This window comes from Penicillium samsonianum (genome assembly GCF_028829775.1).
Source record: "Penicillium samsonianum strain IBT 33392 chromosome Unknown utg000009l_segment0_segment0, whole genome shotgun sequence".
NCBI lineage: Eukaryota > Fungi > Ascomycota > Eurotiomycetes > Eurotiales > Aspergillaceae > Penicillium > Penicillium samsonianum.
In genome coordinates, this window is record NW_026643267.1 from 1,048,648 (window position 1) to 1,075,217 (window position 26,570).

At 47.3% G+C, this 26,570-nt stretch overlaps 10 protein-coding genes across 10 annotated transcripts; 5 read left to right on the top strand and 5 right to left on the bottom strand.

The window, feature by feature from the left end:
* Window positions 1–4,488: 4,488 nt before the first annotated feature.
* N7471_013430 (uncharacterized protein) lies at window positions 4,489–4,768 on the bottom strand (the record flags this gene model as incomplete). The annotated part of the gene is made up of 2 exons (XM_057286149.1): window positions 4,489–4,642; window positions 4,728–4,768. The coding sequence occupies 2 exons, from the start codon at window positions 4,766–4,768 to the stop codon at window positions 4,489–4,491; spliced, it is 195 nt and encodes a 64-aa protein (XP_057129474.1).
* A 3,680-nt stretch (window positions 4,769–8,448) lies between these two features.
* On the top strand, window positions 8,449–9,076 carry N7471_013431 (uncharacterized protein; the record flags this gene model as incomplete). The annotated part of the gene is made up of 3 exons (XM_057286150.1): window positions 8,449–8,482; window positions 8,529–8,810; window positions 8,886–9,076. The coding sequence occupies 3 exons, from the start codon at window positions 8,449–8,451 to the stop codon at window positions 9,074–9,076; spliced, it is 507 nt and encodes a 168-aa protein (XP_057129475.1).
* Window positions 9,077–11,452: 2,376 nt separating this feature from the next.
* Window positions 11,453–14,700, bottom strand: N7471_013432 (DUF3723 domain-containing protein; the record flags this gene model as incomplete). The annotated part of the gene is made up of 3 exons (XM_057286151.1): window positions 11,453–13,873; window positions 13,934–14,232; window positions 14,283–14,700. 3 exons carry the CDS (start codon window positions 14,698–14,700, stop codon window positions 11,453–11,455), a joined length of 3,138 nt encoding a protein of 1,045 aa, XP_057129476.1.
* A 446-nt stretch (window positions 14,701–15,146) lies between these two features.
* On the top strand, window positions 15,147–15,775 carry N7471_013433 (uncharacterized protein; the record flags this gene model as incomplete). Its single annotated transcript, XM_057286152.1, has 2 exons — window positions 15,147–15,193; window positions 15,220–15,775. The coding sequence occupies 2 exons, from the start codon at window positions 15,147–15,149 to the stop codon at window positions 15,773–15,775; spliced, it is 603 nt and encodes a 200-aa protein (XP_057129477.1).
* Window positions 15,776–16,337: 562 nt separating this feature from the next.
* On the top strand, window positions 16,338–17,481 carry N7471_013434 (uncharacterized protein; the record flags this gene model as incomplete). The annotated part of the gene is made up of 3 exons (XM_057286153.1): window positions 16,338–16,907; window positions 16,957–17,056; window positions 17,111–17,481. The coding sequence occupies 3 exons, from the start codon at window positions 16,338–16,340 to the stop codon at window positions 17,479–17,481; spliced, it is 1,041 nt and encodes a 346-aa protein (XP_057129478.1).
* A 779-nt stretch (window positions 17,482–18,260) lies between these two features.
* Window positions 18,261–20,055, top strand: N7471_013435 (ferric reductase family protein; the record flags this gene model as incomplete). Its single annotated transcript, XM_057286154.1, has 5 exons — window positions 18,261–18,749; window positions 18,801–19,539; window positions 19,589–19,656; window positions 19,712–19,901; window positions 19,955–20,055. 5 exons carry the CDS (start codon window positions 18,261–18,263, stop codon window positions 20,053–20,055), a joined length of 1,587 nt encoding a protein of 528 aa, XP_057129479.1.
* A 1,593-nt stretch (window positions 20,056–21,648) lies between these two features.
* Window positions 21,649–22,082, top strand: N7471_013436 (uncharacterized protein; the record flags this gene model as incomplete). The annotated part of the gene is made up of 2 exons (XM_057286155.1): window positions 21,649–21,999; window positions 22,080–22,082. 2 exons carry the CDS (start codon window positions 21,649–21,651, stop codon window positions 22,080–22,082), a joined length of 354 nt encoding a protein of 117 aa, XP_057129480.1.
* Window positions 22,083–22,110: 28 nt separating this feature from the next.
* Window positions 22,111–23,057, bottom strand: N7471_013437 (phosphotransferase enzyme family protein; the record flags this gene model as incomplete). Its single annotated transcript, XM_057286156.1, has 2 exons — window positions 22,111–22,532; window positions 22,589–23,057. 2 exons carry the CDS (start codon window positions 23,055–23,057, stop codon window positions 22,111–22,113), a joined length of 891 nt encoding a protein of 296 aa, XP_057129481.1.
* A 2,246-nt stretch (window positions 23,058–25,303) lies between these two features.
* Window positions 25,304–25,886, bottom strand: N7471_013438 (uncharacterized protein; the record flags this gene model as incomplete). Its single annotated transcript, XM_057286157.1, has 2 exons — window positions 25,304–25,828; window positions 25,881–25,886. The coding sequence occupies 2 exons, from the start codon at window positions 25,884–25,886 to the stop codon at window positions 25,304–25,306; spliced, it is 531 nt and encodes a 176-aa protein (XP_057129482.1).
* Window positions 25,887–25,984: 98 nt separating this feature from the next.
* N7471_013439 (uncharacterized protein) lies at window positions 25,985–26,419 on the bottom strand (the record flags this gene model as incomplete). The annotated part of the gene is made up of 1 exon (XM_057286158.1): window positions 25,985–26,419. One exon carries the CDS (start codon window positions 26,417–26,419, stop codon window positions 25,985–25,987), a length of 435 nt encoding a protein of 144 aa, XP_057129483.1.
* Between the last annotated feature and the right edge of the window lie 151 nt (window positions 26,420–26,570).

Genomic DNA, 26,570 nt, shown 5'->3' on the forward strand with positions numbered 1-26,570 from the left:
AGTGTGACCAACATATCCGTTGGATATGCACCAGCTAATTAGCCAATATCAGTTCAAGGCTGCGAACAAAATCACATCGAACAAGGTCTCCGTGTGAGTTACGTGGTTGGGCTTGACCAGGGTGCCACCAGCAGCAGGGCCCCTTATCAGTTCGGTGGTTGGACCTTGCCCGGGGTACCTGTAGCAGCATGGATGTTGAGTCAAAGCCTGCGAACATAATTACATCGAGCGGGTCCTCCTGTTTGTCCAGCGGTCGGGTTTTGATTCTGTGATCTAACATGTAGTAATAGAGATATAAAGGATTTGAACCGAGAATAACATGAACCACGGTTCATTGTTCGTCCAGCGATCGAGCCCAATCTCTGGTTGAGTCTGTAGCAGCAGGAATTCTAACTCGAACGGTTTGAATAATGCCACCGGGGGAGATTGGGGGTTCAGTGGGGTTCACCAGGCACCCTTGTGCCTTTCAGCCAATCCCTTTTGTCAACGCCAAACAATACAGGGCCAGTTGGTGCGTACACCAGAAACATCGCTGAAGACTTAGACCGGGAATCCGGTCCCTCCAAGGACACTGACCCAAATGGCCGTCTGTGCGCCCCGTTCCCAACCGGATCCGGTCAGCTCCCGCGCCGTAGAGCATTGTCGGCGTTGTGGTCGGCGAAAGGACATGATGTTCTTCGTAAATTACAGTAGTATTAGTAGTAGATTTCATTTATACGTACAGGATGGACCGAAATCAGTTTTCTTCCTCGAACCCTATCTAGAAACATGCTAGTCCATTTCCAGATTAGTTCGTATTTAAAGGACGGAATTGCATTGAAATATACGATCACGTGAGAATACAGTAACCGAAATGAAAGAACATTGTAATTTATACAAGCAGCTTATCACCCTCAGGGAAAATCTTTCTTTCATCATCAACGTCCCTACTTTTGGTACACTATTGTTCGAAACCAGTTTCACCACTTTAAATGACAGCATAATAGCGCATTTTCTTATTGGGTTTATGAGACATCTACCCCAAACCTCAATAGCCTTACAATAGGCGGCTTCAGTGATGCAAGGTAATTACTGTAACAAGTTAGTTAACAACATATTGTGGATCTATAGTACTGAATAACAGGTATGATTGACCGCCTTCCCAAGTCTGTGTGCTTAAGGGGTAAACAGTTTTCGAATTCTACTGTACCCGATTGCACGGCTTACAAAGTACTTTTGGCATAGAAAAGGCTATGAGCAGGAATTTTCTATGTTTAGTCTCAAAAATCCAAGGTCAGCCTGAGTGTATAAGTGTAAATGGCAAGGCAGAAATGTATTACTGATCAGATCGGCCGTGTTGAAACAAATCTCTTGCGGCAAAGCAATGTCCTGTGCAATTAGCGCAGATTGCTGTATCCCACGCAGCACTTTAGATTTTTGGGGGTTTAGATTTATCGATCGGATATAGAGAGAATGCTGGTTCCTTGATAGAATCGGACTTGTAGGATACACAACCGGTCGATGGGAGTCTTTCTTGAGCTCTCTAATACGCACATGCTCACAGCATGGCGAGATGGGCTCAGGCTCCATTGCGCGCTTAGTTCCATACATTAACGTGAGCTAAAGGATTAGATTACTTGGACTTCCAATCCATTATATATAGGTTCCAGTAATCTAAATGAAAAACGTCAAGGTATGTTAGGTCCTCAAATATGGGTTCAAAGCACTGAACGAACAGAAGCCCATCAGTCAGAAAAATCGATAGTGCGCAGATATTTTGTAAAAGAGCTTTCTAATTGGATATGTTGGTTGTCCTAGGTTTAGGAGAGATGGGGTTCAGAGCTGCTGAGCCTCGAGGACTGTTCAGACGGGGTTCAGTCGGTGGCCTTCTCCCCCAACGGTGCGCTGCTGGCATCCGGCTCCCGTAATCGAACCGTGCACCTCTGGGACACGGCGACAAGCGCGCTACAGCAGACGCTGAAAGGCCACTCAGACGACGTTAGTTCGGTTGCTTTCTCACCCGACGGTACGCTGCTAGCATCCGGCTCCAATGACCAAACCGTATGCCTCTGGGACACGACGACAGGCGTGCTGCAGCATACCCTTATGGACCATTCAGACATCGTTTGGTCGGTGGCATTCTCGCCCGACGGCGTGCTGCTGGCGTCTATACTAATCAACACCAGCTTGTTGTTCCCAGATTTTTACGCGTTGTATCATCAGCGATGAACTTTACATTAATTGTCTTTCTAAACCTGGAATAGAGATTCAGTATTCTGATTTTGCCAATGCGGCATGGACAGAGACAAGACATACCGGCCTCGAGCGTAGCAGATATCTGTTCACAGACATTATCGGTGGCGTAGTCCTCCGGCCCAAGGACAAAACGGTCGCTAGTTACATTTACCGTGCGAAATAATTGGGGGAAACACATAGCTTTGTTTAAACTAGGGTGGAATTCGTGTGATCCTATCAGTATAATGAGTGGTCTTCTTCTGGAGCAACGATTCGCCGTTTTGATTTTGACCCTCGGATAGTGTTCAGCTGCTATGCGCCGAGAAGACTACGTGATAGAGCCCCTGCATCTCAGGCAACGAATATCGACTCCTGAATAATTGATTCAGCTCTTTAATATTTTGAAATGCATTATAAGTAGTTTTATTAGCTTGCAGTAATTAGTGTGTGATATCTCTGTTCTTTGGCAATGCCAAGACCAAGTAACAAAGCGCGCTCTGAGGAGAGGAATCTATGCCGAAAAACTTTGATTGAGCACATTTGTTAGTGGAAAGACTTGTCTATTACACGTACTCAAGAGTTGCTTTGCTTACTAGTTTACAGGGAAAAGAACAGGGGTTAAAGTCGCAAAAGTTCACCTTCGGCTCACACCTAAGCGTCAAGACAAATATTACTGGAAAGTCTTAGACCCGTCAAATGAGGAATTGCTCAAACTGTTCCAGACTGGCCCAAACCAAGTTCCATTGAGCGGGCTTCCAAAGTCGGTTCATGAAGAGCTCCAATCCTATGTTGGGAAAACATTTGAAGCAGTTGCAAACAGATCGGGATTTGGGATACTGGAAGAAACAGAAGCTTTCGTGTTTCAGGCAAGACTGACAGTTCAGGCGAATGTAAGCCAATGCTGATTTTGATAGGACGATGGTACCACGCCACCTGAGCGCAATTGGAGTGCCAGAATTGCTCTATTGGAGGATCAGGTGAAGGCGGCAGATACAGAAAACAAAGGTCTACGGGAGAGTTTGCGAATAGTGAAAGACGAAAGGAGTAGCATGGAGGAGATTATAAGACAGGAACAAATTTTCAGGGCAAAGGAACGAGATTTGTTTTTGAAAGCCCTTGAAGACAGCAAGTCAAAGGCGGAGGAACTTGAGAACTTGGCCTCAAGGCTTTTGATGGGTATTTCGGATATACATGGCTCAATAAATAATATTTAACTGGATCCAAAATATGCCCCTGATAATATAGAATGTGAAAGCAAGTTGTGATTAAAGATGAACACAATTTTGGCATTCTCTTTCCCGTGAAATAGTACAGATATGTCTACTTTCATAATGGTCCCAGTAGCCATAGCTGATTGAAGCATCCAGATGAGTTATCCATCCAATGAGTCTCAATGCACCCAATACCCAATGTTTCAAACCCTACCTTGCTTCAACTTTTTCCTTTTGCAAGGCTCTTGGTGTAATAGATCATCGCCACCACGCTTATTCAAACTGATGCAACAATAGCAACGCCGATTCAGTGGCCAAATATCAGTGTGATGATCAGAACGCCCGAAGGGGGCATACGCTTGTTGGGCTACAAGGAGGGCAGCAACGGATGTCGGAAACCCACCAATCTTTCGACTAGCCTCTTGGCTGACGATTGCGAGTTTAAAGTCCTCATGCAAACTGCTAACTGTAAATGAAACCCTTTTGCGGTAGTAACCACAAATATGACAGCCATCATGCTTATCCACAGGGCCAATATCTTCGCTTTTCCGGATCACGAATCGTGAGCGTGGAAACTCCGTCCTCAGAAGCGAGAGAACGCCATTAGGATTAGGTTTACAACACATAATTGATCCAATACAGTTGAACCGACCATTCGAGAATACCGGTTCTTGATCGAATTCAAAAAAAAATGAGGTCGCCAATAGAGCCAACGAGAGCTCCGGTGGAATGTGACATTCCATATCAGAAAGCTCCTCCATTCGTTCCGTGTCGTCCAGGTCAGGAAGGGTTCCATCAAAGGCACAATCGAGGCGAAAAACATCTTCTTTTAAGTCTGGTGGAAGATTATCTAATGCATCTTCGAAACCACGGTATCCGTCTACTGCGGGCGAGGAAAGAAAAGTGCGAATTCCGCGTCCCACAAAGTTATTATTAAAAATGGTTTGTCTCTGCTCTTGCCCGCGTTCAGGACTGGACTTTTCAAACCCTGTGCCAATACTTATCACAAGATCCGGTCGCCTGGCACCAGGCCAGATGTTCATGCTTTCTCGGATGGCAGTTCTCAAGGGGCAGTTTGCTTGAATTCCTCCGTCCTGAAATGTTCCAATACCAGGTAGATATTCTGGTTTGAAGTATCTTGAAGAGCCTTTTCGTTAGCAGTCAGACCAACAACATGAGGCTGGGCGTGCACATACCCTAAAGCCGCAATACAGCATCTAGCACTGAAGTAGTCAATGTTAGTAGGAGACTTCGTCCCGGATATGGGTATTATTTAGGCCTAAGGATAATACAGCTACTCACACCTTCCACACCAAAGGCTCGTCGGCCAACTTGGTTGGCATCACTGACGTGTAAGAGGTTTGCTCATTAGGCCTGCGAAGGCGCCTATAGTTCGAGAACAAGGACAATTTGCCGTCATTTTCTATGTGGCTAGCTGTCAAAGCTATTCGACCACCTGGTGTCGGTAAAGGTGTGTCGTAAAAACGACGGGTGCTACCAAACGCCCGTTGGAGAGCCGTGTCTAGCGATGAGGAGTCATAAGCAGCGTCTGCCAAAACGTGTCGCATTAAATTCCACAAGAGACTCATAGGGCCTTTGTGCCGTGCTTTAGAAGGAAAGATTTCACGAGCAAGTGGTTTGAATTTCTCCAACGCTTCTGAAGCACTAGAGCCTTGAACAAAGGTTTCAAGGAGTATCAATCCGCCTACGAGAGTTATTAACCTTGGTTCGATATGGATTTCGGTCAGGACTTAGGATTATTTTACCAACACTTGTACCCATTGAAAAATGAACATCGTTCCGTAATGGCCTCCATTGTCGTATCTTCTCCAGCTTGCACATGAATGCGAGAATGCGAACACCCCGAACTCCGCCTCCATCTAGAACCAAGAGATCAGGGCCTTTCGTGGGAGGTAAGCAACGTACGATATGCTTGAACCTTTTGGGACAAAGTATGCAAAATGATAATTCGAAATGATACTCTGCCTCGCCCGCGCGTTTGCCCCATATGCGCACGCAATTTTCACAGATAGCGTGGCCGCAAGGCAGAATTTCATCGGTCCCCCGCAGAAGACAGCTTAGACAAGTAGTATTCGATTTGAGGTATTTCCACCCAAATTGCCGTCTTGCAACACTACACCTTCGGACCATTGCAGTTTTGGATTCATTTGTAAGTTTTCTGAACATCAGGCAAAAATGGACTTCAATAGCGCAGAGACCATGCTCAGCATCGGCTGCAGATATTTCTTTCCATGCCGCGAGACATATTTTAGCATAGTGAGTTTGGAACATTAAGAGGGGGTCAAATCCTGACCGGCTTTGTTAGTTGAAAATCAAGCATTATGCCACGCCTTTATAATTTGGCGAGATTACTGGGCTCACCTACTATGCATGCCAGGCGGATATGCATCCATAATCAATGCAGAGGAGATATACATTGCTATAGCAGGTATGGACTCACCCGCATCTATCGCCGAGGCAATAAACTCTTGAAGATAAATTGAAGCGTTAAGAGGAACTTTGCAGTGGTCTTTGGCAGCTTGAATAGCATTGAAAGAAATCTCTCCTTGATATGCCATATGTTCTGTGGCTTTACTAAAAAGTGCTTCTAGGTGTGTCGCGGAAAATAAAATGTGTTCATCCTCGCGACTGCGTCGTGCCTTTTGAATATCGTGTGATAGTTGAGAACGGAGTGGCTCAAATTTCGCTTCTCGGGACAGGGCGTGCCGACTACGCAGATCGACAATAGCCAAGGAAGACGCTATGGAAGAACCCAAAGATGTGGATAAAGTATCGTAGAGAACTTCCGAGGCCGGATATTCTACCTCGGGGTTGGTCAGCACCAAAACTACCTGGGGAGTCAAGCCGAGGCGCGGTCTTCCATCTTTCAGCTCTCCCAGCCAAGATAGCAATATTTCTTGAATCTTTCCAAGCCCACCAATATCATCCGGAAATAGATAAACAACATGTGCGAAAGGCAAAATCAAGTGGCTATATATAGTATTTCTAATTTCGTCGAATGACTGATAATTCTTACGACGGATCTCAAAACTAGTCCTCTGGTTCTCATAACGCATGCTGCTCCCACCAAGTTCCTTTTCTTTTGATTCATCGCTGGCTCCATCCACAATTAGAATAGGATGAGGGGTATTGGCAGTATTAGTGCTTATGTGAAGCTTGGCAAAGCATGGTGCACAGCTGCGGCGTGTATTGTTGAATGGAAAAAGGGCACGTAATGCTTGAGACTTTGATTGCCCTCCAATAAAACATATCAATGATGGAAACTGACAAAGCGGGTCCTCCATGTCAATGAGGATCTTTCGAAAGCGACTATCCACTCCGAGGACCCAACCATCGGTGTTTCTGCTAAGATGTAGCCATTGAGCCATAATTGATCCCTGAGTCACAATGCGATTCAAGAATTAAAAGACTAGCAGAACGGGATAAATGCATATTTATATCCATTGAATGGATTTTATCGCTGTTCATAAGAGAATTTAATTAGCTTTAAAGGCATGGTCTCCCAAGATTAGGAGACTGCACTAAGATCCCCCTTCTGAAAAGGCATGCTTTTAATTTGTCATAAGATTGCAAATGTCAAAACCCTACTGAAGTATTGCTTAATTAACCCAGCAGATAATTTCCGATGCCTCCGACTAATTCAATATGTGTCCCTACCATATGCTAGCCCATACGTTTGTATGCGAAAGTGAGAGACAGTCTGCATGAATGCTGCAGTCAATCGAACCACGGCCCTTTGCGTACTACTATGATGAAGTCTGAAAATACTTGACTCCAAGCGTTACGAAGACCCCTGTCATTGTCTTATGGTCCACATATATTATCACTTGTTGGAGGCGTATATCGAAAAATATTGGAGGACCCTGGGCACTCGCGAAAATTGACGGCGCAAAATATAATATACAAAGGCATAAAAATAAAATCGAGTTGGGAAAGACAATAACAAATGAAATTTCTAGCCATGTCATTCCCATTCAACTACTTTCTTGATCGCCTTTCTATAACTTTTAGGCTGAATACTGCCTACCTGTCCCTCAAAATACTGACAAAAGCTCTTGCGGATGCGGCTCTAGGAGGCCCCGGTGCCTACAAACAACTTCTATTGCTATTTAGACTCGCATATCTGCAACCGTATGCCCTTACGAAGCCGAAGGTCTTAGCGTAGGTGCATAACCAATTATGGCCCGTGCGTAGCTGTGTCAGCAGGTACGCCCTGCCCCTGGGCAAGTTCCCATACAGCTTCCTGGTGTAGGCCGCCGGTAGAGTGTTATCGATCTTTCGCAGGTGATCGCCTTTGGTAGATGTTGTTCATTCCCGCTCCCACTGAGCGGTACTGGTTTTCTTTGGGAGTTATGTTCAAGGTCTGTTCAAGGTTCAGAACTTCGTACCCCTAAGCGCCAGCTGACGTTAACCTGGCGGATTTTGCTGCTGCACGTAAGCTGGACAAGTCTATGGTTACACTGATGGATCTGATGCTGCAAATAGCCATGTCAATTCCAATGGTGGAATGTGCAGAGGAGCCCCGCTCGTTCAACTTCTTCCCTGCTTAATAATAACTACTGAGCGAACAGGGGCCTTCGTCCTTCCTATGTGTTATTCCGTTCGCATATTTGGACTCATGTTGGCTAACCAGCTAGTGCTCAACTAATCAGAATGTTGACCACACTAACAGCGCTACATGGGCATGAGCAGTTAGGAAATGCTAGCTGCTACCTTGCTGGCACAGACCATGAACTTTATATCACAGAACTGGTGAGTTTTAGCGTTAACCTAGTTCAGGTCGCCGAAGGCAGGGCTGCGGTGTGCTGGTAAGGGAGGTAGGAAACTTGTGCCACCCGTTTCCGTGCGTCGCATATCGCATTTCTGTCACCTATATTGGACTGTTAATAAAAGCAATTATCCAGCGCTATTATAAACTGCCAGAAAACCGTCAGTCTATGATCGTTACGAAGACCTTTTCTGTCCATCGTGAAGCAATCTCGCAAAGTCAAAAATACACGAGATGGCCCAGCGTAACGGTATGGCATTAGGAAGTGGTAGGTAAATGCTACAAGTCTCAGGCTGGCTGACGCAATTACCTAGGAACGGATCTAAAGCAATTTGACGAACAGAAACAAGCCGTGAATATTGGTCAAGACGATATTGGTCAAGACGATATTGATGCTGATGAAGACTCCACATGGGATCAAATGAAATACTCTGAGGAAACTGAAGACCAAATAGACATATGGGAATATATATGGGACCTGAGAGATAGGACCAACAGGACATGCTCATTATGTTCATCAAGCTCGGATGTGTTTTTGAGGAAAGAAGAGGATCCAAGAGATTTGGGAGAGCATATGTCAAAGAAGAATTCTGATGGTAAGTCCATTATATACTTGACACAAATTTGGATTAAACTGAATCTGCTTGGTCGAGACTGACAAATCATTGCAGTTAGAGCGGAATTAAGGCTTGATGGTCTTCCTTGGCTTTTGAAGCAACTACAGATACAGCGTGGTGGGCAAAATGGCGATTCAGACTCTGAAGAAACAGTGGCATTAGGAACGAGCGAGGTTTACATGCCTCAACAGGGTTCATTGGGGGGAGAAGTTCTAACCGATCTAAAGAGTCCGCGTCAGGTGTGAAAGACCTAAGAAGTGACGAATGAATTGACAATTTCCCTTTGTAGTAGCATAATATATTTACTCTATCAAGAACTTCGATGTGATGGAAAAACGAAAGGATAGGGACCTCGAGAAGGGAAGCAGGAATATAATATGATATGACTAAGATACTCATCCTTGTCAGGTGGCCCGACCCCATCATAATAGCGCATTACATGAACATGGAATACCGCAACTGTATTTGACATTTCAGCAAACTGACCCTTCCCTTTAAGGACGTGGCACATGATATAGGGGTCGGCACGAATATATATTTGTAATATTATGAGATATTCACATTCGCATGTTGAGTATCACGGTGGTCAAAGCATATGGCGGAGACTACCAAGAGATATGTAAATAGATGAGTCCCACTTCCGAAAAATATTATAATTTAGCCCAATACAACCAATCGCGCGATTACGATATTCATTTATCATATTCGCTTTCATTATTCCTTTCGGAGCCTTACCGCCTAGTACTGTAAAAGTGATATGTAGAGCTTGACGCATCAGTTCAGTTATGCTAGAAGCCTTATGTGATCCCCTGCTCAAGAACAACCACACTAATCTTAACAATATATGATTTTGATGCCTAAGCAACAAAGTCTAGCATTAGTCACGCGCTTACATCCAAACGGTACCTAGTCAAAAAGGCTACCTGAAACCTGGACGAGTGCTATTGCTGGAAGACTAGCCGCCCCCCCCCCGGGAAGCCAGCACGTTTGTTACAGCCTGGTTCATCTATGTAGACTAGGTGATACGACCAAGAATCTGATAACTTATGTAGATACAGAGATTATTTCCTCGGGTTTGCATCTTTTGTGCTATCCTTTGGGCCAATGTTCTTAGTCTAGCCATACAATCGAAGGGCCCGGTTGATAGTGTATGTTGATACGAGCACGTCGAATCCGTCATATTGGAACTGTGTCTTCTCAACTAGGTACAGTAGTTTTCGAATTCAGTTTGACCTTACACTTCAGACTTTGATTCCCGGAAAATATATCCGATTTACACAAGTTGTGATTGGGTATTATTTTTAGTTTTGCGATCCTGGTCCGCTTTCCGTAATAGTTTTTGTATTATTGATACGTACATGATACTATACCATAAGGAATGTATCTTACACTAAATCGCCATACACCTACCTTCTTATCCCTTCTACCGTTGTGACTTCCTGCACGACAGATGCAGGTATCGATCTTCCCACAAAACCCACCTTAGTTCCGTCGTTATGGCTCCAAGACTGTCATATTTGAAGTTTGTTTTTATCCGTGATACGGAAGAGAGCGAAGCCTTTACTGCATCTCAAATGGTCGGACATGCGGAATGCAACAAGCATAACATCATCGATGGTGGACAAGTGGAATTTTGGATCTCTCGTAGATCTTAAACCGCATAACTTAGTGAACAACGTCTTGCGAGCAATCACACAATCCAGACTTTCTGCATCCGGCAAATGTTTAAGCAGAACGGCTCGTGGCCCGGAAGCTGATTTCGCTACCGACTGTACAACATAAGGAGCGTGCTGGCTCAACTCCGAACCAACATGGCAAGACTCAATGGATATCTCTATCGAATCAACGTAGCAGACACGGACCAGTGTGCGTGTGGACAAGCGAGAGAGACCGTGGAGCACTTCCTATTTCGATGTCAAAAATGGACGGCGCACCGGACGGAACTACTACAATGTACCAACACCCACCGAGGAAATATATCTTTCTTCCTAGGAGGAAAGTCGCCTTCCAGCTGCTGGAGGGGTGCAGACCACCACCGAATCGAATGCCACTGCGGGGACTCACCCTTCAGCTGATAAGCCAATGACACCAGCCCTCACTGGGACAGCGTGGGTATCTGGCTGAGAATCGTCGTGCGCATTTCCTGCGGCCTCTAGACTATTTCAAGACCGGGTTAAGCCTAGAACGATTGGACTAGGAGAGAAGTAGTACCAAGAGCCAGCTCATAGGACGTTTTCCCTTCTGTGTGGCCGGTGCTCTTCGGTGGGACGTACTGTGACTAATTTCCTCTCAAGAGGATTCTCCCATGAGTAGAGACCTCTCAAAAGAGGCCTCTTATTCGCGGCCTTCCAAGTGACCCTCAATCTCAAAAGAGGTCTCTTATTCGCGGCCTTCCAAGTGACCCTCAATCTTGGAATGAACTATCTGAAAATAGTCTGTTGTCAACGTCCTTTCATGTTACCACTTCCAGGATACTCTACATAGCTCTATCATAGACACAAAAGGAGTCTCTCAACCCAGTACCACTCTTATTATATTTCTCTCGGGGTGCCATACGTCTTATCTGTAGTACGCTCTTATTTCAAGCCACATAGGTCTATTAAGGATCTGAAAGGAGTATCTCATGAGAACTTAGGATACCTTCCACCCTCTACCCGGTCTAAGACTCGAGATGCCATCCACAGAAGGTTCTTCTCCTTTACAAGTCGATCTTCAGTCGTCGCCAGCTCCTTTTCCTCGTACTCGGACGCCACAAATAAGGCGTTGTTGCCATCAGCAGTCGCTGCGCGGTAGCATTGAGCCGGCCTTAGGTTGTGTAAATCCTTATCGTACAGTGAAAAATTTTTCGATAAATACTTCTGCGCCACTCGTTCCATCAACGATGGATTCGACGGATCTATGCGGAGACGTTCAGACTGTCTCCACTCTCCTCGTTCAAGGGACCAGAGTTGGATCTCAATGTGATTTTGAGGGACCCGCTCCTCGGCCGTCCTTGATGGTATATGATCGGCTGCGGAGGGTGTATGGGCACGCAGATCTTCGACAGCTGGAGGAGGGGGTGGGTGATCTACAACGGGGTCCGGCGATCCTGGGTGGACATGTTCTGCTGGCGCCTCGTCGGTGGTGGTCTCTAAAGAAGCTGCAAGAGCCAAGACTTCCCCAGTCGCAGACTCTTCCTGTGGTTTTTCAGAGCTCGACGATGATGGATCCTGCCTGTTTTCTAGTCGAGAAGTCACGTCAGGCGGCTGCCCTGGTAAGTCAGACTCTTCATTCGGCCGCTCATTTTCCAACCTCTCTTCCAATTGCTCCTGTTCCTTCTCGGCTCTCCTCAAACTGGCAAGGAATTCATCTAAATTTTCCTGTGGGGGTTGACTGTTTACTGAGGAATTGTTTGCCTCTGGTTCGGGAGAAACTCGCCGTACGTTACCATCGACCCGTGTCTGGTCATTAGGAGCATCGTCTTTATCAGCCTCTTCGACCATTGTTTGCTCTTCCAGGTCCTCCACATGCGGAACTGCGTCCAAAGAGACTCGTATGCAGTCACTCCTACTATCTTCAACATCCGGCACAGCAGAGACATGGGAAGATTGCGTGATAACCGTCGCTGGTTCGACCGGATCCGGCTGGCTTTGAGGCCCGACTGAGATGGAATTTTCTTCAGGCGAACTGCTCTGGTCTAACATGACCCGGTCATGATTTACATTTGGCAGGTCCAACTCCATTGGCTCTTGGTCCATATCCCCCACCAGGCGCGAGACAGCTCGGCGTATACGAAATCTTCGCCGTCGACGCTTCGCGTTTTCTTTTTGGTCCGTCCGCAATGGCTGCTGACTTTCACTGCCTCCTCGTCCTACAATCACTTCAGCTATCTGCTCCCGTGGCTCCCCCTGTTTCTCTTGAGGTGGATGGGGGTCTGGTGCGGGCGTATGAGTAACAGGGGGGTCGTCCTCTTCGACGAACATTGGCGAAGGAGGCATCTCCCCCATTCCTTGATCTGGACCAGTGTCCTCAGCTTGGTTGACATTGCTAATCGCAACCCGTGCAGACTTTCCGAAAAAAGCAAAATATACACAACGGCGGACGAAAAAGCTGGTGACATTGTCGGCAACCTCAACATCAGCGTGCAAACGGTCCAAGAACAGCAAGGGTCCATCTTGCTTGTGAGTCCGTGTTAGTGGCTCCCCAGCACGAGTCTTTAGCTTCATTGCGCTATCCGCCAGAAGACCCTGAGGCTGCTCCGGTCGGTCGGAAACAGCCTTGGCGAAACAGCTCACGATCTGATTGACCAAAATATCAAAATCCTGGCTATCGTATCGATACCTGTTAGGTTTTCGGGCTTGTAGGAGAGCTGAGCGTGCGATCTGATGATCGGGTGAACTCTTGATCAGTGCATCGATTTCAGTGGACTGAAAGCCAAGCTGGTGAGCGAGTTCAGCCATCTCGTAAATCGCCCTCTCATCGGGCTTGGCACGAGATGATTTTGCCAACAGCTCGTCATCGCTCTTTGGGTCCGGGGGCATCAACGTATAGTGCCTCATTGCGTAAAGCCATATTTGTAAATATCCTGTCTCGAGGCGTTCCATATCAGTTGCCGGCTGGCATCGGAAAGTAGACTCGGAGGTCTGGATGAGGGAATCCGCTGCCCCTGCAGTCGCGGTTCCCTCTTCTGAGGGTGAAATGAATATTGAACTCATGGTTCTCCAGATCGACATATCGATCGGACCACAGAGCCGCTTGACACAGTGGGCACAGGCCTCCAGGTACTTGAAGTCTTCGAAAAAGGTATACAAAGACGGGATCAGGCCATCAAAATTCTGCATTCGGGACCATATGATCCGTCGCTCTTCGTCACTAAACTCAGCGAATGCTTGGCCGCTCAGGATCATTCCACAGGCTGTTTTCCCATCAGTAAGTGATTTACCAGGTGCCAGCAGCTGCAGGAACTCCACAGTATTCTGATCGATCTTCTTGAGTGAAGCGTGGTCCGAAGCAACCAAGGAGGACCAGAAGTCCCAGATATGATGTAGATAAGTTATAGTCTCCTACGATGGACAAAGCGTTCGATTAGCACGGTTGAAGAAAGGCGGTTTTCTGAATCTCACTTCAACACATCCGGAGGCTATCAGTCTGTGAACTACACTGATCCTCATCCCACCCGGCCAAAGCCCAGGAATCGTTAGTAGCCTGTCAAAGGCACCTCGAACACGGCGGTTTTTCTTATTGTCCAACTGATCCAAACGCTCTTGGCTGCTGCGCGATAGACGTACAAACCATCGCTCCCTGAAAGTTTCATCGTAATCGCCCTCGTATTGTCGAATCTTGCGATAGATTTCACCGTCGGTCGGCTTCCTTTCGTTGGCATATTCCTCCACCAAGGAAGTTCTGAGCTCTGCACCAATATCTACCATGATTGTCAGCACATGATTAGCCATCTGTTCTTGACATAGTTACCATCTGAGTAAAGATCCACCGTCCACCAACGATCAGCCGGAGGTAGCACCTCAGCTCCGGCTTGGACGCGGTGACGACCATGAAGCCCAAGTAGCTGCCCTTCCAGAAAACCAATTCTGGGTAGTTGACTAGCATCCGTCGTCAATAGTGACTGCTGTGATATGTTGGCCTTCCTCAACGCATCGGCGAGATCATGTGGCGACACGATAGCAGGGACATGATTGTCAACATCCAGACGGCGACAACGGTTCTGGCGGAAGACCCTGCGAAGTCGATCCAGATTTTTAGAATTTAGATCCCGAGGCAAAGGAGGATCGAATTGGATTTGACTAATGCTGACTTTCGCTGTTCCAATATATTTCAGTCGCCGCTCACTTGCCAGTTGCACTTCTTCTTCGGTAAACAGAGCGCGGCTCATTGCAAGATAAAGCAACAGGGAAAAATAGGGTCTCACGGCATAACACAGGATCGAGCTTCATTTATACTTACAGTAGAATTCGAAAACAGATTTTCTTTCCAGCGCCCCGCTCCGACTGCGCTAAACCGAATCTGGTCAAGGCTAGTCCCCACCACTTTTGTAAATGTATTTCTGGTAGATCATTAAAATTACGGTAATTACACTTTCCGGCATTGGACAGACCACCCTTGCCGACTAAAGGACTCGAGCGGTCATGTGGTTATGCAGCCCAACAATAAATCACCCCGCCCCGGTGTGACGTTAACTCAATCTCCCTAACCTATACCTCTTTGAAGTACGAAACATATCGACAAAACCATACTATATACTGTATTTACGTGCGGCAATTGTTCGTTATTTCTGCCCCTCCCAACACTTGAACGGACCCACACATAACTACTCCTGCGATGTCGCGAACCACCACGATCCGCGATCTGCCAACCGAGATCATACTGTATGTATGATACTTGATGCGATTAGTCTCATTTGGCTGCGACGTTCGTGCTGGGCTATCCGCAAATCAATACCGTCTCCTACTCATGCGAAGTTGATAGAGGCGGAAACCGATGACTTCGGACGTCAGAACAACTTGTACGCTTGTCGAGATTGTCTTAGACTGCGACCAAGGGCAAAATTCGGGGATAAAATGATAAAGAAGGAGAAATCCAAGTGGGGACGCGATGCGAGGGATCGCTGGTGCGTGGACTGTGGCATCGACCCGCGCCCAGGCACCAATCGATACACGGCTGGCAACCACATTGAAATCTTTGGGGAACATAATGTTATCTGCCTCCGATGTCGAAAATTTCAAGCGGGTGCTTTAGAGAACGGCATACCCTTGTCTGTGTGCCAAGTCTGTCAGCGGAATGCGAAGACAATAGAGGAACGTAAGGAGGCTGACCGAGCACGTCAGGAAAGGGATCGATTGCGCGCGGTACAGGCTGAGCGGAGAGCCAGAGGACGTGCAATTTATGGCTCAGATTCCGAGAGTGATGAGATAATTCCCCCAAGTCCTTCATTGAGTCAAGGAGCTTGACGGTCGGGAGCGGTCTATCAATTCCAACAAATGTTGGATGCGAAGGATAGAAACAGGATTTTTAAAATAAAGACGAGAATTCTTGGCTAATTCGCCGCGGTCACTACGGATGGATGGGATGGATGGATAGATGATTTTGTTTACCCTGACCTCGCGAACGATAACATGGTACATCATGGTCGCGGGTGTTTCGGCAAGGACGGTCTGTCCAATGCCGGAAAGTGTAATTACCGTAATTTGGATGATCTACCAGAAATACATTAACAAAAGGTGGTGGGGACTAGCCCTGACCATATCCGGTTTAGCGCAATCGGAGCGGGGCGCTGGGAAAGAAAGCGTGAGTGTCCAAGGGGTAATCTGATTTCGAATTCTACTGTACCCAGGCAAAGTTCAGCCAATCTGCCTAGCGGGGTACTTCTTTGTTGTCACACCCCTGCAGGGCCCCTCAGTGACCCGCAGTACATCACGCCAGAGAGCCATTAAAAGACCACGACAAGTAGTGTTTTGCAAAGCTATCCTTTCTTTACTTTCTCACCTGGATTGAACTATGAGCAGCTTCATCATGAATTCGAATGCTGACAAGCGAGCCACAAGAGTCCAACCTTCTCAGGTTGCACTGCTGCCGCAGCTTCCATCCGAGAATGAAGGAGTATCGCAATTTTCCGACCCCAAATCAAAGCCTGGCAATTTCGTTCCCAATTCCCACCCAACTAAAACCCCTCCATCCTCACCCCTAGAGCCTGGCGGCAAGCTCATCAGAGGTGCACCACGAGCCTTGGCTCTTCAAGCAAACACCCATACTGGCTCGGATTTTAATGTACGGAATGAGTCACCTTGGGATACTTACAAGAAATCCTACGAATGTGATCTAGCTGGAACAGTTATTGTATGCGTCCGGGCTTCCGATGGGCGTGTTGCACGGGCGATTCGTCGATTCTCAAGCATGGACTGTGACAAAATCCTCGAAGTTATCCGTTTGACAAACCACAAGAATGTTGCTTCCGTCCGGGAATGTTTTCGCACCTCTGATTCCCTGTACACTCTCGGCGAGTTTGACCCGCTGTCACTGGACCATATTGTTGCTTGCAAAGCTTTCCCAGATCAGCAACAGCTGGCTGCTATCATGTCCCAGGTTTGTGCCCTAAAGTCTTCGCACAGAACGAATGATTGACAGAGTGCAGTTTCTGGAAGGACTGGCGCATTTGGTAACCCAGGGCTTCTGCCATCCTGCTTTGGATTGTTCTAGCGTCCTCATGAATCTTAGTGGGGAGGTCAAGATCGGTAAGCCGAAGGCGTGAACACATCTTTGGGAACGTTGCCTGACGGAATGAATAGCGCGGATTGACTGCTGTATTCCCCGGCAGATAGGCCGGGCCCAAGCGAGGGATCTAGCACCTGCGTCGAGAATTATGATGGAATTGATGCAAAAGTACGTCAAGGACGACGGGGCAGTCGGGATTGATAATCTTGAGCGCTGGCAAGCTTGCCCAGCTGCTATAGAATTTCTTTCCGCGATTACCTCGGCCAGCTCATTTGAAGAACTGAAAAATGTTTGTGACCTACCCAGTTACCTCGCTCTGCAATTACTCATAGCTCTTAAGCAACCATTTTTGACAGGAACTCGATGGTGTCTCGGCGACCTCATCGGCCTTGCTTGGTTTGCTCTGATATCCGCCCGTACGTTCTACTCGTACACACCGAATTAAAATGGGAATACAGCGCAAAGGACGGGAGCAGGGTGCACAGTCCTAGGTCTTTGGAAACAGTTGAGACAAGAGGGCATTCAAATGTGACATTCATTGCAGTTATAACCGAGATTTAGAAATAAATCGAGTCTTACGTGTATGACAGTAGAACCAAAAACTTCAAGTACTGACAAAAGCACTCGGCCCCAATAGAACACGAGGGGGTATCAACGATTAATGCTTCATTTAGTACCTTTTGAAGAATTCACGACATCAGGAGTTTCTCGTCACATTAGTGCTACGTTGACAGAATCCCAGCCGAGAAAACCAGTCATTTTGCGCATTGCATACTTTTCAGCGTCCACTGCTTCCGAGAAATCCTGGGAGAGTTGAACGATTCGAAAGGTCTCTGAGCCATTGGTTCTGCATGGAGGAATCATATATATATATTTGCCCATTTTTTGGGATTCGGACGGCCACAAAGACATCGGATTCACATTCCAAGAAAAATTCCTTCGCTTTTTTGAACAAGCTTCGCTTACGGCTATATCTTTGCTGAGATTTGGCTCGAGCTAGAACAGCCCATTATATATTCCCAACCGGGTCCCTGAGGGCCATGGCAGTTAACTGAGGTGCACCCCCCTGCCACCCTCTTCCCACAGGGAGGCCCACCGCAGCGAAGGCTTCCTAAGTGACAGTTCATGACATAAAATGGCGCTTATCCTCTCATCTCCCTCAAGTAAACCTTCCCTCCTCCTTTCCTTCGAAATCGCAATCACATCGTTACATCTCCATATAGTATGGAGGTCCCTGCCATTTACGCGATTGCTGCGGGCGGCATATTTCTGGCCCTGTTTCTGATACAAACCCGCCATGTCCTAGTTGACTGGACAGAATCATTTTCTGTTTTACTTTCCGGACATCTGACCCTCCCTGTCCTTGTTCGTAGGCATCGAATCCTTGGACCATGGACCCGAGCTGGTATCCTCGTTCATGTCTCTTACATCGCCGTTAACATCGCTCTGGTCTTTTTGCGTACCGAGTCGCTAGTAGACTCGGGCCGCCGGGCAGGCGAGCTAGCCCTCATCAACATGATCTTTCCTCTATCAGCCGCCCACCTTGGTTTCCTGGCCGGACTGCTTGGAATCAACTGGCGTACTTGCCGTAAGATCCATCGAGCAATCGGTTGGACAGCTATTGCTCTGCTGTCATTCCACATTATCGCCGAACTTCAAGGCAAAACATTTAGGTTTCCTCTCACTGAGACACAAAATCTGCTCACTGTTATCGTATGCGCCGCTCTCAATACATTGTGGATTTGGCCTTGCTGACAGACGTAGGGTGCTTCTGCACTCGGTATCCTAGCTCTGTTTTCCATTCCATACTTTCATCGTTGGTCTTATGAAATCTTTCTCCGAAGCCATCAGATACTTGCCGGACTTTTTGTCTATGGCACCTGGCAGCATTTTCCCACCCACACCAGCTCAGCGAGACTGTACGTCTATGTGGCACTGACAATCCTGGGGCTAACAACGCTTCTGGAGTTGGCGATCCATTTATACCGCAACGGGGTCTTTTCCGGCCGTGGTGCTCCTCGAGCCCTTGTATCATTCTCAAGTAAAAAAATGCCAGGGGAAAGCCACCCCAGAACCACAGCTGCAAATATCCAAATAATTTTACCTCGACCACTGCATGTTGAGCCTGGTCAATACATCAACCTCTGGATGCCGTCGGTAAGTTGGTGGTCATGGACTCAGACGCACCCTTTCATCATCACATCCTGGTCCAGGGGTAGACAGGATACTTTGAAGCTACTTGTGCAACCTCGAAATGGCTTCTCTGCAGATCTCGTACGCCATGGTGCGCTTCCCACAGATAGCTCGGTATCATTCTTAGCCTTATTTACCGGACCTCATGGACTCACCGAGGACGTCGATCCCTACGAAACCACCCTGATAATTGCGACCGGATTTGGGATCGCGACTTCGATCCCGTATCTCAAGAAAATGATTCATGGCTACAATACATGTACGTCCCATACTCGCCGACTGCATCTGGTCTGGCAGGTAGATTCCATCGGTATGTGCATTTACCACGGTCTTTCGTCCGACCGAAGCTAATGAGGAAGAAATGGTGAGCACGGTCGAAGAGCAGATCGATGATGTCCTTGAAGATGATATCATGGATAAGGGTTATGTTGGTTGAATCTTCCACGGAGTTTGTCCTTGTCACTGACGAAATACTACACTAGATACTCATCATATCCATTTACGTAGAGCACGGTCTTGCAAATAGCAGAACACCGGTTGGAAAACATGAAAGTATATGCTATTATCAGGGCTTACCTGATTATCGCAAAATAATCGCAACCGAAGCATCTGGGAGTCAGATAAAGAGACTGCCGAACATCCCGGATGAGCCAGGTCGAACTCTTGTAATGGGTAAGCAGATTTCCATCAAGTCATGGCCATCACTACTTCTAATATTCACATAGTTTCCGCAAGTGATGGTCTCAGAGATCGCTTACGCGACATTGCAAGAGGCTATCTCCACCAGGGCGTTGAGCTGTCAGAGCTGGAATATCAGCCTGAGTAGGAAAACAACACGGATTATTACGAATTTCAGTGGAAAGCTGGAGGTACAATAACGGATGCGCGGATGCTGTTTGAATGGGTTCATAGTCTAGAAATCACCTTTTATTCGTATATTCTGCAGAGTCTGTCATTCCTTTTCTTGATGTTGGAGAGACGAGTAACAAAAATTGACCATGGTCCGTTTCAGTCAAGGCGGGGCGGTGGTGCTAGCTGATTGGCCACATGCCCTGTTTCCGACGCGACCACACCAGAGCCTGATGTGTAGGCGGACGGGATGCGCAAGAATATTCAACTTTGTATCAAAATACACCAATTTCTATCCAATATCGATTTACAACGTTGGTGTATTTCCCCCCACATGCAAGTGGTAGTTTGTCCAACGCCAGCGGACCCCGACTCTTCATCTGGAAACGTACATCTAGGCTGATGCTAGTGGATGAAGAGACAGATACAGTGGCTGCCATAGTCCATGATATTACGACCGACTCAACTAAATGCGGGACACTACAAATCCTAGTGCCCTTCGGTGATAATTTTAGCCTCACGGCTTTGACCACTTTTCTTACAATTTGCGAGAAGCTACGGAAGGATTCTAAGCGTTGAATGATTATCCAAAACTGTTACATCCACTATTTGAATCGTTCTTTTTTCGCGGGCACTCCTGATGAATCCCACAAGTTATATATGAGGTAATTTGGACAAAGAGGGTGTTACGATTGGATGGAATGTTCGACAAATTGAGCAGATATGACATGAATATTTCTAATACGAATTTCGTTCCCAATCATGTGGCAGCGTAATCCTTGGTTGCTACAACCTTAAGTGGCAATGGCTGCAGTGGGCATGTCTGGCTAAGCTTGCCTTTTCGTTTATCAGGAAATTGTGCGATATCATTTGCGATATCATTGATCAAAGTCATTGCATAATGTCTCCAAGCGACTTAGGTGATAGAGAAGTAATCTCGTGCCGAAGCGCCCGCCATTCGTCCCCGCTCATACCAAACATGCCAGTTCACAAGGTAGGCTCCAAGTGATGACAGCATTTTGGCTGTCAACTCAATGGGTATCCGCTGTGTTTCTCATGTGAACTACTCAGCCTCGCGCTAATGCATGAACTTTCACATCGTTATTTTGGCCGGCGGCTACGTTGGTTGGCGAGTCACCCCAAGCTGCAGCTCTGCTTGGTTCGACTCTGGCCAGCCATATCAGCCTTTGTCCCCTGACACAACTGAGAGCCAGTAGCTTAGCAGTACGTAACTGCAGTGGTCCTCATCTAAAAATAACTGACGACTCAAAGTTCCAGCATTGCCACCCCAACTCTGCAGCGCCAATATTGAATAGGGTTCTAACTCTCGGGAATCCAATGCTCAGAATTGATATTATCGTGCATATCAAACGAAGGTGATACCTGGCTCCCCTTCGAAGCGCCTGGTAATGTTGCTTGGGACTCCTACTTACTCCTAAAATATGCTCTGATCGAAAGGTATAAGAGGAGGGAGGGACCTTGTTCGTTTCTTGGGCTTTTTTACTATACCTCATGCCATATCTTCATTCTATCCTCTCAATCTGGAGAAAATAAAGGATCTCACAACGTCATGGCCACCAGAACTATTCACCTCATCTCTTTTCGCAATGTTTCATCTCAACGAGCGCACTTTGCAATTTTTGTTCCATCGGCAACAGAACCCAAACGAGGGACTCTGATCCACGCTGTCGGTGCACCCATGGCAGGCTATATCCTCGAGTTCAAACGGAACTACTCTCCTGCTATGACCCAACAGCGCCACGAGACTTTTCCGATTGGTCAAGTTTATTCGTCCAATATCGTCGACTCCGTGGACACAGCGATGACCAAAGATTCAACTCCCAGAGGCAACATTGAGATTGCTGCGTCTCAGGTCCCGACTCCTGGGATCAGTCAGAACTTCATGGCACCTGTCAATGATGTAAGTCCCATAGTTTGACTACTATTTATTTTTTTATTTTTAATTTTTTTACCCCGGATTATACTGATTTATCCCATCAGTAAGCAGCATTCATTCTCAGGCAGAAGTAATTCACACCGAGCCCATTGCCATTGTGTACTCTGCGAAGATCTCAAATTCTCGCAAGCGTGGGCTCAGAAAGTTGTCGACCCAGTCTCGTCGCCACTCGTCCTCGTACCAGCAAGTGTAGAGTGCCTTACAGTACTCCCAGTAGTCTGGATACCATCCCGCTTGTGCCCAGTCCACGATAGCAAGGATTCGAGCTGGTTTGCTGGAAGAGATAATGATGTTCCCTCGGTGGAGGTCGCCATGGGTAAATTTAATGACTCCACCGTCCGGTAAAAATTGCCTGTCGTTGTATTTCTTCGAAGGAGGAAGCCATAATTGCGGTAAGTAGGAAAACCAGTCGTTGAAATCCTTGACGGTTGAGAAAGGCCCGGTTTTCGGGCATGATTGGAAAACATAATCCAGGAGTTGCTGGTGACTTATGGAACCTGAAAATTTCCGATTAGATGCAAAAAATATCATTCCCGTTTTGACTGGGGCGTACCAATATACTGATCGGAAGGATCTTGTTCAAGTCGGCGCAGACGGTTGACTATTTGACATAACTCATCGCAGAGTGAGCTTTTGTCCAGGCTATTGAGCCCATTCCAGCCATCCTGCAGCGTCTGTCCTTGCATAAGTTCCATATAGAGGAACACATAGTTCTCCTCGTCGACTCGCCATCCAAAAATTTCGGGGACTGGAATTTCGTCACCAAAAGCCCGTTTGATCATCCAAAGACACTGCGCTTCTGCTATCGTGACATAAGGGCCAAACTTGACGAAGACTCTGGGCTCTTCAAAGATTATAGGCTGTGGCTGAGGGTTCGCGTGAATATCTTTCGACAAAGCTCTCACTTGCGCCGGTGTCGGAAGACTTTTGCTGGGCTCTTTGAAGAAGGAAGAGTCGAAAAAGTTCATCTCTCGGATCGACTCATCGGGAAGATTTTCTGCAATTGCAGAGAATTTTGTCATTTTGGCCGAGGAACTTCTTTAAGGTTTGCTGAATGATATGTGAGCGCCTTGGATGGGACTACTTGTTGGGTGAGGAAACAGAGCTGATGGGAACCTCCCAGATCGGCTTGGTATAGTTGGCTTATGTCAGCTGACCATTCCTTCGGCAGAACCTTTTTTCCGGAGGGCTGTGTTCTCTCACTCTCTGTTTGACTTCCATCTCTCAACACAATGTCTGCATCTTCCGTTTTGCTTTCTGCTGATGTTCCGGTGGGTTTTGTCTCGTAGTTAGAAGAACAAAACATACCAGTTTATTGCGTTTGGAGAGGTTTGGGGTCAAAATTTGTCTTCATTGCGGTCCCTCTTTTTTGGTCTTCCTCGGAAACTACGACGATGGGTTTGTTCGCACAGGCGCTCGAAATCTATACAGTAGATTTCGAAAACGGCTTCCCCGTAGAACACTCACGGCTTGTTTCTCGGCCCGTACCCGAAACCACACTAGGCCAAATTCGGACTAGTGGTAAGCTAACATATATTGTGAGCCAAGCATGGTCAATACCAAATCCAAATTCAAACTAGTGTGGTTTCGGGTACGGGCCGAGAAACAAGCCGTGAGTGTTCTACGGGGAAGCCGTTTTCGAAATCTACTGTAACCAAGCGTATCGGGCAGCTAAATGTCAGTTGTAGCTTTAGAAATAAGGCATTCAGAGCCTTCAATCAATTGATATATGTACCCACAAATTTTGAACGAAAGAATGAAAGCTGCTTGACCGTAGGAAAAGGCATACTGTACGAAACATAGCTCCTGTTGGTCAGACAAAGGGCCTGGTCATCGCTAGATCATTTATTTCCCAACAGGCTATTTTCAGTATTCGGCTCTTTCTGACGAAGACCGACTACGGTTCCTGTCCTGGCTGTTTGAGGGTGTTCTACTTCATTGTGATACTAGGCCTCTGAGCGCAGATGCTTCTCCCTCCAGAGTGTTCTTTTTTTCCTTTCCATATCAAGAAACGAGAATCAAAGCCCGAAGACAAAGGGTACTGGAAGAGGGGTGTCATATTAATATTCTAGGGCCCTCGCCATGAGGCCAATCATATCAGTCCCAATATCGATACGACAGAAGGAATGGGCCAGTCTTCGAGCAAGTCTTGTGAAAAGTTAAGCCCAGCCACCCCAAAATTGTCATCTACAGTACGCAATGAAAATGAGCTTCACTTCTGCCCTTATAATCCCTCTAGTTGGTCATAGGAAGGATTAGTTCCCGAATCGTGTCTTGTATGCCGCCGCCAGACTTTCGACATGGACGACGACTTGTCGATAAGGTATTACGCTGAAGGGGAGATTTTACCGATCCGTGACTTCCATATGGATATGTCCCACATTGGAGGTATTCCCCAAGAATGTAGTTTCTAGCGGTATGTACTGGAGACGGTTGAAGCATATGCTTTGTTTTAGACGGTAGTTGGCGCGCTCTTAGTCTTGCTTTCTCGACGCCCACACGTACTCCAGTATACTTGGATCGCAGAAGGACTTCTTCCCGGATATCGGTCCAAAAATAAGCTCGTCACCTCCGACCATGGTCGTTTTTCGTCTCTTCTTAACTCTAGCAAAAAATCCACCTCTTCTGAAGACCACCGCAAGCGCCTCCTGCGCTTTCGCTGGGGTTCGTTGCGACCATCACGAGATGGCGAATGTCGTGGCAGCTTGGTCGACCGCCCGTCTCCATCCTCACAGGCTGTAGATATATTTCGCTTATGGCGTTTTCCGCGCCCCACCTGTCGCGAGGATGCGTTCTGAGAATAATCCTGAAAGCGTGAAGACTGCTGTGAAGACTGTTCAGGAGGCATTTCAGACGGTGACGGCATAGAGGGGGGGTGAGAAACCTCTGGAAGGAATGTCATAAAGTAGGCTTGTCGAGGACCGTGAGTTTCGATACGGAGAACTCCGCGACCGAAAACCTCTTGTGTTTGATCTAATGGGACAGCCAAACCACCCCTTAAGGGAGTTTGGGACTGATTAGGGCATTTTCTGACGATATCATTGCTCGGGGCTAAGACGTTTCCCTTTGCCCTCTTCGACGTTTTTAGTGGGCGCCCCCTTGCCTTGGAACCAGGTCCACCTGACGACGGTGAGTAATTTCTCATCGACGTCCGGGTTACTCGATCTTTGTCGAGGCTGTCACTGTCGTTGTCGCTGTCGCTCAAGCGCCTACACCGCCGTATTCTAGTTAGAGAGTTCTTCTTGGCCCTTGCAACCACTTTATCGTTTCAACGGACAGGGATGACAACGGAAACTGCAGGAAATTGCTCTCGCCGGGCGGGTTTTGCCTTTCGTCGTGGACGAAAGGATGGAGAGTTTGCCAGTGTGGCTTGCGATGGGTTGACAGAGCGAGTTTGAGGCCCAAGACGGGAGAAGACACGCGCTTGACTCTCGGTGAGTCTGCCTCTTACACCATTATCCGAGATAGCCTCGCTGATTGAGGGTTCATTGACCTGGACAATTTGTGTTGCCACCCTATCCCTTATAACACCCGTTTGATCTCCAAGGTTTTCTAACACGGACTTGGTGTCATCTACGACGGATTCATCTTGGATAATGGTTTCAATGCTAGGCCGTGCTGGTACATCTGTCGGAGGTGATGGCAAGACACGCGGGCAGGTCAAGCTGACTTCGGGCGGAGCAGGGCTCTTGTCAGTCTCATCATAAATTCCTAGCGACGAGATATTATCTCGGCGCCATCTTAGCAGGTCGGTTGGGGCAAGTTGGGGCAACGGTTGAGGCAATGAGTGGGTCTTGTATGAGTTAGCGAGATAAGTCGAACAGAAAGATAATAGTCGCGCCTACCTGCATGATGCAACTGAGGTTGTGCCAGGATCAAAGCCGTATCTAAGTCACCACGAGACTCTCACAAAGGGCATATATCTGGATGATCTGGTGGATGATATTAGCTACGCTCGCTTATCGCGGTTCAGCAATGATTCCGACATACCAGTTATGACGTATGTGTGATCGCTTTCAGGCACGTCTGTGTGACATTCGTTTCGGAGCCCTGGGTCGAGGTGCAGATCCAAGTCTGTCTCGTGCGTTTCCTGGCTGTTTTGCGTCATAGCTCTCTCTATTTCGATATCAAATTCACTGCCTGCACGTGAATCCAAATTTTCCTTCACGGCATCTCGGGATTGCAGAGAGACATCAGTGCTGGCACCAGATGCTGAGCTGAAGGTCGTTCCCTGAAGATACGGTCTCGGCGGGAGGGCACGGGGAAGGGTTTGAGGAGTGACAGAGGCATTATAGGCCCTCCAACAGGAAGCAGGGAACGCAGGCGAGGAGGACTTTGTAGGAGGGCGAGAGTAGAAGCTAATGTTGTCAAGGCTGATATGCATGGCGGCCAAATCAACAGACGGCAAATGAAAAGTGATCAGCGAAATGGAAAAGGAGGGTGGACGGCTTATAAAGTATCCGAGATCACTTCTCAAAACAATGCCAAGTAGCTCCGCTGCATCGTCGTATCGCCACACGGAGATTGCACATGCC